Below are 12,121 nucleotides of genomic sequence, written 5' to 3'. Positions count from 1 at the left end.
ACAGTACATTCTCTACATTAGAACACACAGGGGATGTCCTCAGCATTTCACACACGTGGTTGGGTGCATACCTGGGTTCAAATACTATTTTGAAATCCTGTCAAATACTTTGTCTGTGCTTGATTGATCTTGCCTGTTGCAATCAATAGAGTAGTCACAAGAGTGTTAACCCTGCCCATCTGGCACTACAGGAAGGCTAACGTTGAACCCAGGTCTGGTGGTTGGTACGTATTTGAGGGAGAGAAGGCAATGAGAGAGAGAGAGAGGGAGACGGAGAGAGAGAGACAGAGAGAGAGAGATACAGAGAGAGAGAGACGGAGAGAGAGCAAGTCAATAGGCATTACTTCGTTGAAGCCCTGATCTCTTTGTCACTAATAATAACCAAGTGAATTTTGGTGACATGCTCGGTCGATAGAAACCCTTTCTTTTTTGATATGCCTACGCAAGCCTGACGACCTCTGATATAAACCATGGATTAATGGATTGTCCACACACGCACGCACACACGCACGCACGCACGCACGCACGCACGCACGCACGCACGCACGCACGCACGCACGCACGCACGCACACACACACACACACACACACACACACACACACACACACACACACACACACACACACACACACACACACACACACACACACACACACACACACACACACACACACACTTGAGCTGGTCGTATTACTTTTTCAATCATCGTTTAGATGTCTAAGTTCATAGGGTTTATAAAGTACAACAAGTGTTGATGTTAAGGGAGGATGGAAAGATTTGAGGCTGAAACACACACTCACTAACGTGTGTGACACACACACACACACAGGCGCACTTACCCACACAAAGTACTGCACGCACACACTAACAGACAGTACTTGCGGCCCGCCCACACACACACACACACAAAGTACTGCATGCCCACACACACACGCGCGCGATCACACACTCGCTGACGCACACGTACACTCTGAATGTAAAACGCTTACATAAAGAGTCCACATGTTTTCTGATATGTTACCCATGGTACACTGCGTCTTTTTACAGTCAAATAAAGGCTATATCTGATTTTGTATAAAGTTGACAGCCTGTCCCACATTCATCATGACCATTCCTAGTGTGATCTACATGAACAGCTCTTCATTTAGATACTGTTTAACACTGACTGGGACGTTTATATGTTGCCAGATTGGCCTTCTAAATTACAGTACAAGACAAAGACCTGCCAGTAAATGGGCCCATTATTGTGACATATGATCTAATACCTTAAATGAGTACTTTAAAGGAGATAGGCTATTTAGTTATATTTCCAGCTGCAAACAGCACTAAATGTCCACCGTATATCTGTAGTAGTAAAGGAATAGAATTCCCAGAGAGGAGCCTTCCACAACAATGGCTGAAAATGTGCTGATCTGTGGAAATGAATACAGTATATCTCTCTGATTCCCATCTCTGTGTGTGAAAAGCTCTTGGCTGTGTGAGAAACAACAAGCCGAGAGACAATCTTTCATTGAGCGCTTATCTAAAGTCGGCTAAACTCTCGCCTGTCAACCTTGACTTATCAAACAGACGTTTAAACCCCTTCAAAATCCTCTCGTTCTGAACAAAGTTCCAGATGCTTAGTACTGTTAAGTCGACACACTCCACACCTCTACTCTGGTTTTGTTTTACCATGGGGTTATTATTCAGCCCTCCTGTTCATAAGATGCTTTCGATAAAATGCTCTGGATTTCCTAGCCTGGTCGCAGATCATTTTGTGGTGTCTTGTCAACTCCTCTGATCATTGGCAACAGCACAAACAGTTTTGGGACCAGGACACGAATTCTCTTGAAGCCGTAAGGAAAAAAACTCTTCCATATCCAACAAAATCTCTCTTAATCTCTGATGTCTACGGATGTAGGAGGCAGTTTTCTACAGCAGGGAAATAATCCTGCCACAACAGGAAATGTGAATTATTTTGTGGATTATACTTAATGGACATTTTTTGTAGATTTTTCGTAAGGGGAAAATCAGGTCTGAAATTAAAAACTTTAGAAGCCTTTTTAAACCTCAAATACTCTACAGGTTTGCATTTACTGCTGTGCAGGAGAATTCTCAGCAACAGAAGGGTGATCAAATTAAGATCCTACATCTGTACCTTGTAGGGTAGCTCTGGTGTCATAGGGGTCATAAACAGTAACTATAGGAGAATATATTATCAATGGTGTAATTAAAGGTTATGTTTAATCTATCTGGCTGCTTTAAGGCTCTTTCAGTATAGTACAGCTCGAAGGATTTTGATAGGGAAACTGAGTAAGGCATCAATAATTGGGCACAAGCACCTGTAAGAGAGATCCCTGCTAGATTGGGATCACCAGCCTTAATTCTTCTGAACCACGGATATTTTGTTACTTTGTTTCTATGACATCACATACTTTGTACTTCCCCAATCAAATCATAAAGTTTTGTAACTTAAGTTACAATGATTTATCTGATGTAACAAAGATTCCTGAGAAGCGTAGATTTTGTTTTACAGACGCAGGCACACTTGCTAGATTTGTGAGAGGGTTTCATTTGAACAAGAGAGAGAAACTATCAACCAAAATATCTGAGTACTTTTTCAATATCAGTTTATTATTTTTCTAAAGATAACTTTGTGAAACAACACAGTAGATAGTCAGACAGGTGTCAAAGACCTCAGAAACCTCAACCTCACAGCCTGGCACCTTCTACTAATTCCACTGGGTTACACTATGCAAACATTAGAAAGGTTGACCTAGGTAAAAGCCTACCTTTCCAATATCAACATATTTTCGCTTGACATGACTTTTCTTAAACCTGTCAGGCATTTAACATAAGGATTAGCCCAGTTGCTGCCATGTGTCAACACAGCAATGAACACATGCTCAGGGTCCAGGGTTAGATGGGGGGGTGGAGAGGAAGAAGGTGAGGGAAGAGGAGGAGGAGGAAGAGAGGGAGGGAGGGGGAAGAGGAGGAGGATGAAGAGGGGGAGGAGGAAGAGGGGGAGCTGTTGCTCCAAATACACAACTTCTGTAGCAAGGGAGGAATTAAATGATCCCTGTCCAGATCAGTTTGTGCTATCCTGCCAGCTGACCATAGGAATGGGCAAGACTGGACAAACAGATCTGGGACCATGACAGAATAAAATCACCTATCTACAAATAGGCCTTAGTCGGTGGTCTGTGTGTGTTGCAGCCTGTGGCCTACTGTGGTTGGGCAGAGCAAGTAAGATCTGTCCCCTGGCACCAAGGCAGTTAGCGTGTCATGCTAATGTTGCTAACGTCCTTCTAATGGTATTTTCTAAATCCATTTATAAGAAGCAACAGCCACATGGAGTAGTGTTTTTATATCGCTCTCCTTACTGCCATGCCCCGGCTTGACTCGGTAAACTGTTTACTTTCACAGAGGCACCAGGATTAGGACAAGCACCTGTCGTCCGGGTTTAGCCGGGGTAGGCCGTCATTGTAAATAAGAATTTGTTCTTAACCCACTTGTCTAGTTAAATAAAGGTTATATAAATAAAAATATAAATAAACCTGCCTTTCCCTGAATAAACAAATACAAAGTTGGGTAATGGTATTTCAATTTGATGTCCCCCTAAAGCAAACTGAGGGATTTCAAAGCAGCCTCTCTACTGTTAGTCTACTATCCCAGAGCAGTTAATATAGCCACTAATCAATCATCTAGCCACTAATTAATGTCAAGGCTGACATTATTATTGCCTGGCAGGGGGTACTATGCCGTGTCGGACCTGGGAAAACACATTAGAGAGCTTTGGTTAATGTCCCCCTATCTGTCTGGTCAGTGTGACAGACCTACTGACACCTTCTTTCTCATCAACTGCAGCACTTTACTTCGCTTTATAGCACTTTACTGCAGCAATTAACATTTATAGTCCTTATGGTGTTTATGACTATTGTATTATTTTGTTCAAATACTTGTGTAGTAACAATATAACTACTATGGTAACAATGTTGTAATAACATGCTGTAATAGTAGTCGAGTGCTTTTTGCAAAAGAACATGAATGTCATACCTTCAACCATTTGTCTTTCTGAGACCTACAGCGGGATCACCAGCATCAATGGTGAGCTATTGTTCTCTACACCATCATGGCATGGAACAGATAGCAAAGCTTAGAGAACAACATAACAAAAGCATTCAGAACATGTTTTCCACAGGTCTTTACCCGTCATCAGCTGCGCCCCGGCACCATATCCTGCATGCTACACTCTTAGAAAACAGGTTCCAGAAGGGTTCTTCGGCTGTCCCCATAAGAGAACCATTTTTGGTTCTTGGTACAAGCCTTTTTAGTTCCAGGTATAACCCTTTTGGGTTCCATGTAGAGCCCTCTGTGGAAGGCGTTCTACATGGAACACAAAGTGTTCTACTTGGAACCAAAGGGGTTTTACCCGGAACCAAAAACAGTTCTTCAAAAGTTTCTCCTATGAGGACAGTCGAAAAACCCTTCAAGGTTCTAGAAAACACATTTTCTTCTAAGAGTGCATTAACAGCACTATGAACCTTTAACAGAGAAATAAAAATGTTTACAGACATTCTTTGGGGACAGCTATCCCCTAGCTAGTCTAAACCATAAGTCATACTACAGTATGGACAGCTATCCCCTAGCTAGTCTAAACCCTTAGTCATACTACAGTATGGACAGCTATCCCCTAGCTAGTCTAAACCATAAGTCATACTACAGTATGGACAGCTATCCCCTCGCTAGTCTAAACCCTTAGTCATACTACAGTATGGACAGCTATCCCCTAGCTAGTCTAAACCCTTAGTCATACTACAGTATGGACAGCTATCCCCTAGCTAGTCTAAACCCTTAGTCATACTACAGTATGGACAGCTATCCCCTAGCTAGTCTAAACCATAAGTCATACTACAGTATGGACAGCTATCCCCTCGCTAGTCTAAACCCTTAGTCATACTACAGTATGGACAGCTATCCCCTAGCTAGTCTAAACCCTTAGTCATACTACAGTATGGACAGCTATCCCCTAGCTAGTCTAAACCCTTAGTCATACTACAGTATGGACAGCTATCCCCTAGCTAGTCTAAACCATTAGTCATACTACAGTATGGACAGCTATCCCCTAGCTAGTCTAAACCATTAGTCCTACTACAGTATGGACAGCTATCCCCTAGCTAGTCTAAACCATTAGTCATACTACAGTATGGACAGCTATCCCCTAGCTAGTCTAAACCCTTAGTCATACTACAGTATGGACAGCTATCCCCTAGCTAGTCTAAACCATTAGTCATACTACAGTATGGACAGCTATCCCCTAGCTAGTCTAAACCATTAGTCATACTACAGTATGGACAACTATCCCCTAGCTAGTCTAAACCATAAGTCATACTACAGTATGGACAGCTATCCCCTCGCTAGTCTAAACCCTTAGTCATACTACAGTATGGACAGCTATCCCCTAGCTAGTCTAAACCCTTAGTCATACTACAGTATGGACAGCTATCCCCTAGCTAGTCTAAACCCTTAGTCATACTACAGTATGGACAGCTATCCCCTAGCTAGTCTAAACCATTAGTCATACTACAGTATGGACAGCTATCCCCTAGCTAGTCTAAACCATTAGTCCTACTACAGTATGGACAGCTATCCCCTAGCTAGTCTAAACCATTAGTCATACTACAGTATGGACAGCTATCCCCTAGCTAGTCTAAACCCTTAGTCATACTACAGTATGGACAGCTATCCCCTAGCTAGTCTAAACCATTAGTCATACTACAGTATGGACAGCTATCCCCTAGCTAGTCTAAACTATTAGTCCTACTACAGTATGAACAGCTATCCCCTCGCTAGTCTAAACCCTTAGTCCTACTACAGTATGGACAGCTATCCCCTAGCTAGTCTAAACCATTAGTCCTACTACAGTATGGACAGCTATCCCCTAGCTAGTCTAAACCATTAGTCCTACTACAGTATGGACAGCTATCCCCTAGCTAGTCTAAACCATTAGTCCTACTACAGTATGGACAGCTATCCCCTAGCTAGTCTAAACCCTTAGTCATACTACAGTATGGACAGCTATCCCCTCGCTAGTCTAAACCCTTAGTCCTACTACAGTATGGACAGCTATCCCCTAGCTAGTCTAAACCATTAGTCATACTACAGTATGGACAGCTATCCCCTAGCTAGTCTAAACCATTAGTCATACTACAGTATGGACAGCTATCCCCTAGCTAGTCTAAACCCTTAGTCATACTACAGTATGGACAGCTATCCCCTAGCTAGTCTAAACCATTAGTCCTACTACAGTATGGACAGCTATCCCCTAGCTAGTCTAAACCATTAGTCATACTACAGTATGGACAGCTATCCCCTAGCTAGTCTAAACCATTAGTCATACTACAGTATGGACAGCTATCCCCTAGCTAGTCTAAACCCTTAGTCATACTACAGTATGGACAGCTATCCCCTCGCTAGTCTAAACCATTAGTCCTACTACAGTATGGACAGCTATCCCCTAGCTAGTCTAAACCATTAGTCCTACTACAGTATGGACAGCTATCCCCTAGCTAGTCTAAACCCTTAGTCATACTACAGTATGGACAGCTATCCCCTAGCTAGTCTAAACCCTTAGTCATACTACAGTATGGACAGCTATCCCCTAGCTAGTCTAAACCCTTAGTCATACTACAGTATGGACATACTGTGTCTGCAATAGGAGTCTCACTACGTCAAGTGTGAAGCAACAACAACTACTACTACATCACAACAAGAGAAGAATAGAAAAACAACAACAACAACATCCATAACAACAACAACAGCTAGAGAAGAACAGGAATATTACAACAGCATCCATAACAACAACAACAGCTAGAGAAGAATAGAAAGAAAACAACATAATCCACAACAATAAAATGTTCTACAGTCTCAGAGGAACATTCACTGAGGAGGCAGGCCTTCTGTAGGGGCTGTAGGTGAGAGGGGGGGGGAGAGAAAGCAAGAGAGTGAGGGGGGAAGTGAGAGCGAGAGAGATAGAGAGAACTAAATGGCAGAAGAAAAACAGCCCTGCGTTTCAGGCTGCAGATGAGTTGTGGGCCTAGAATGGTGTCTGTGGCGCTAATCAGTGCTGCCTAAGAAGAGTGGTCAGAGGCAACTTCCCCTTCTCTGACAAACTGGGCAGGGTGATAGAAAGCACACAGCTGGGGAAAAAGAGGGATGAGAGAAAGAGAGAGAGTGAGAAAGTGGAGAGAGAGAGAAAGGGGAGAGTGTGTAAGACAGAGAGGTATCAGTATAAATGAAGCACTGTGTAAGGCGATACATAAACTTCCCTACTGTACTATGTTATGGCTACTTGGGTGTAAAACCTTAACATATGGTTCCTGGTTCCTGGTTCAGGAACAGCTAAGAGAGGAACTGCCTGGTATTCCCGTAATGTATAGAACCTGCGGTAGTAGTAATGTATAGTACATAAACTACAGTACTGGGCTATGTTATGTTATGGTTACTTGTGTGAAGCCTTAACATATGTTAAGATGCCTCAGGAACTGGTATTCCCATTACGCCAAGATAGAAAACCTGTGTCCTGTAAAAGTATAACTCACACAGGCGTGACAGGTGCTCTAAAGCTGGACTGAGACTAGGTTACATCAAAACTTAACTGACTCAACAAAGAGTAGTGAGAGAGAGAGCACATAAGGGTCTACTGCTTAACTGTATACAGACAAGTAGCGTACATTGATGTGTAAAAGTAATTCCATCAGTGGCTTTACCTAGACAAATTTCTCCAGAAAAATACAAGAAATGAATGGAGTCTTGTTTTTGACAAAGACCGCGACTGAAGACTTCTCCTTTTAACAAAAGACATTTGATCTATAATCCGAATAATCAGTTATCTCCACATCTGTCCAGAGTTAAAGCAGATTCTCTACATGAAACAATGATTTATTTACAATTCACTGGTCGAGGTCATTTTTCATTGAATTAGCTGCTACTGTGGTTACTATGTAGTTATATGTCATTACACACATTTCAAGAAATGGTTGCAAGTTGATAGTTCAACCAAATTTCAAATGTACATATTTGTTTTCTTATCTTTAAATCAGTTTATGGTCAAGGAGAGACTACAAATGTCTACATTTGTAATAGCCTGAACTTTCCCTTTAAGTGTACTGTGACCCAAAATGAATGTGTATTATTAGTTAGGACTGGTGAGTAGGCTATAAATCATGTGTAGAGAGGTTAATCATTCTATCATCTTCTAATTGATGGACGGCTATAAACCATGTTGTGTGTCAGGTGAGGGGTCTGCGTATATAGAAATTGTTGCTGTTTTAAAATAGAATGAGTGGGCAGGCAAGCCATATAAGGACTGCTCTAACATTTCACTTTCTAGCTCAGCAACACACAAACATGGCCGCTTGATCCTACGCCTCTCTGCACACGCACGCGTGCATACCCGTGTGCAAATACACACACAAACACACACGGGTGTGCACACACACACACACATTTAACTCTTTTCCGTTCCATCCCCGGTCAAATCCTTACTCTTATCCTTATCGTTAATTAGAGGGCGTGTCAAACAGGGGTGTAAATTCCACATATTTACTCTACTATTTACTGTCTCAAACTCAAACGCATAAGGCCTAGTTCATAGACTCATATTATATTCTGTGACGACGATCAAAAATCGAAACGTCAAGAAAAATCACCTACCTGTGCCGTTTCACTGGGCTATAATTCTAATGTAACTGTAAAAATATAGATTTTGCTTGCAATAAGGGCGATAAATGTACATTTGTTGGTAAAATGACATTTAAGAGCCCGTGCCGTGCTGCATTCTCTTGTCTTGATCGAGCAGATCGCTTCTCTCACCACTTTTATACTGAATTACATCTTATATATTTTAAGCCTCGAGACATGTAATATGACATATTACTTATGATCTCTCCCCTTTTCTAGTTACTCCATCATGATAAGTCCCCATAACTACGATCTCTCCCCTTTTCTAGTTACTCCATCATGATAAGTCCCCATAACTACGATCTCTCCCCTTTTCTAGTTACTCCATCATGATAAGTCCCCATAACTACGATCTCTCCCCTTTTCTAGTTACTCCATCATGATAAGTCCCCATAAACTCCCTTTAAACTGTGCAATATTCCTCTCTCAAACAGCCTACTTTACCACGGCTCACTGGTTTACATGGTAAAATGTGGGGTTTTCTATGATCAAATCGTACATATTAGTGCACTAAAATACTGCTTGTACCCTTTTGCATGTACACTAGGTGTACAAAGACATGGACAGTACATCGGCTTCATGCCAGTAAACAGTTGGGCCAACTTTATTATTACAAGTAGTAGCAAAACAAATACTTACTTTGTTATTGTAAAAGTTAACACTGATAATCAATGTTATATAAGAGTCAACATTGAGAAGTTAACATTGATAATCTATTATAAACCAGACTAAATCCAGTATAAACTACCCATGCATAAGTATTCACACCTATGTTGAATAAAATGTTAATACAGTCAATAATTACAGCTTTCTTAAAATACATTCACAAAGTTATATTTAATCAGTGGAAAATATGTCAATGATTAGCAAATAAGATAATACAATTTTTTTCAACATGTAAGTCAGGTTCAAGGTTGCATAATAGAAGATTGATAATCAGTTATATTACACTGACGCTGGTAAACTTTACACACCTGAAAATAATCCTGGTTTGGGAAGTTACATATGTGTCATTACTGTAGATATTGTATCAAATGAACTTTTTGAAGAAGACACCAAAGGCTATTACATTGTACACATAAGATACATAAAAAAAGTTAAATGTTGAATCTGATATCAAAAACAATTTATTGTTGCTATGACATTTGTTCCACTGACAATGTAAGCATAAGATGGGACATTATAATAAAATGAAGTGGATATCTAACTACACTGTAGGGGGATTAGAGGAAATTGTCAGTTAACATTTCATAGAATGAGATAGTCTTCAATAAACTCAATTCATCTCTTCATTATCGATAATAAATATTGTTGTATTTTAAACTAGTGAAATAAATAAAATATCTATTTACAACAACTTGTGTAATGTGTTTGAATGGAAAGTTAATTTGGCACAGGAGAAGCTAAAAGCTATAACAAAAGTGGTAAACATTGTATTTGTGATTTCTCTTAAAAACAAATATATTAGATTTATTATACACTATATTGAGAACAGAATATTCCATAACGTTATAGTTATATAAATAACAATAAGGTTGTTATCACAAGGTCTCCATTCAACGTCTCAAATAACGGTTGTTACAAGTTGTTAATAAAAGGTCTGGTATTTAGCTCACGTTCATTTACTGGCGTCTGTAGAATCTCTTGGGCTGTTTATTGCTTATTTACTTAACAAAAACAATGATGTATTCATTATTTAAGAGGGAGATCTAATACTTTCATTTACTTCTAAAGTTCCTCAACTCACATAAGCACGGGCTTCAGTCGAACCCAATGGATTTTTGTGCTAATATTCTCTATAGTAGAAATAATAAAAAACAAACAAATAAAAGTATAATAACATCAAAACAAAGGGGATGTTTAGGAAACACAAATATTATGAGAAACGACTAATACATTCTTCAACATACTAAAGTTCTATATAACTATGACTAGCAAATGTATTTTAATTTCAACAAAATTAGAACTTCAATCTACTATTTTCAGTTTTGCCTTTAGTCCGTCCTGCCTACTTTACTTTGAGCACAGTCCTGCTTGTGTTTCAATATGAGACCTTACTGTCTGTTATAAACATATACAGGTGTGTGTGTGTGTTTGAGACTGAGTGAGACAGCTCTTCTATAAAAGATCTTTGTTCTAATATTTTCTGTTTTTCCTCTCTTCCTGACTGTTTCCATGGTGAGACTGTCTGTAAAACTCTGTTTGAGACCGTGCTACTCCGCTCCATGGGAGAATGAACACTAGTGAGCCACAGTGAAATAAATGATTGTACAGAAACACTGTAGGCCATTGAGCCCACCCCTTCCACCTCATCCATCTTGCTCACAGGGATGACATTGAGGATTTGGGAAGTGTTTTTTCCCCTCTTTCCACAGCTTTTACAAAACGTATATACACTATAACTCATCTGCCACCATCCGACTACAGTATTCCTTGAGACTATTGTTCAGAAGTTTGAGTTCCATCATCCGTAGCTAGTTAGAGAAAGATATATGCATGAATACCAGCCTGCCAAATCTCCCTTCAACAAATTAATTTTCCATCCCTATTCCTCGGAAGTTGGAATTCCCTCAATGCAGCTAAGGAGACATTTATTTATTGATAAATTCCTCCTAAATCTCCCTTGGAACTAATTCATTTTCATACATACCTTTGGGATACCAGTCATGGCATATATTTAATAATATATATTTAATATATACAGTATATATATATATATATATATATGTCTGTCTTCCCATACATAGCCTGTCTATGGCACATAGCATACCGGTATATGTGCATATATTTGCAGCAATATTTCCCTTACCTCTGGAAGTGTTCGTTGGACGTCTTGGCTCCCAAATATCCTCCTTGGCTTTTCCCCGACATTTCACCAGTTTGGCCGTTCTTGACACCTTCGATGTGAGCCTCAAAGAGAGCCTTATCCCAGGCCTGTTGCATGGCCAAACAAAATCACTAACTAGTCCTTTATCTCCACTAACCAACCACACACACCCCTCAGAAAAGTTGTTACTGGCTGTCGCCGTTGGAGGGGCTATAAATAAAAAATCCTTTGGTGTAACTCTCTCCCTCTCTCTCTCCCTTGCGATGGCCGACCGATAGCCTAGGGAAGCTGTTGAATACTGTGCGCGCGGTCCTGTGGACTACTTTAACTCAGCAGGAACTTTTCCTCTCTCTTCCCTCTCACTTTCTCCCCAGTGCTTCTCCTGACAGACAGCGACAATGGCATCCAGCAAAGCCCCTGGCCTTAGCTCTCTCTCTCCCTCTCTCCCTCTCTCTCTGCTTTCTCTCTCCCTCTCTCTCTGCTTTCTCTCGTCCCTCTTCTCCCCAGTGACAGAAAGTAAAACCCCAGGGGAGGTGGGTGTTCAAAGGTAAACGACCACAGTTGAATGAAGA

At 40.6% G+C, this 12,121-nt stretch overlaps 1 protein-coding gene across 1 annotated transcript in view; it reads right to left on the bottom strand.

Annotated features, from left to right (window-relative positions):
• The window catches only part of rbm20 (RNA binding motif protein 20), a 75,483-nt gene extending 63,362 nt beyond the window's left edge, over positions 1-12,121 (bottom strand). The window contains exon 1 of the mRNA XM_071389312.1: positions 11,532-12,121. Within this exon, the coding sequence (XP_071245413.1) occupies positions 11,532-11,665 (134 nt within the window). The 5' untranslated portion in view covers positions 11,666-12,121. The remainder of the gene's footprint in view (positions 1-11,531) is intronic.

Source organism: Salvelinus alpinus, chromosome 2 (assembly GCF_045679555.1).
Source record: "Salvelinus alpinus chromosome 2, SLU_Salpinus.1, whole genome shotgun sequence".
NCBI lineage: Eukaryota > Metazoa > Chordata > Actinopteri > Salmoniformes > Salmonidae > Salvelinus > Salvelinus alpinus.
The sequence above is the reverse complement of the archived record's forward strand: the minus strand, read 5'-3'. Positions and strand labels throughout refer to the sequence as shown.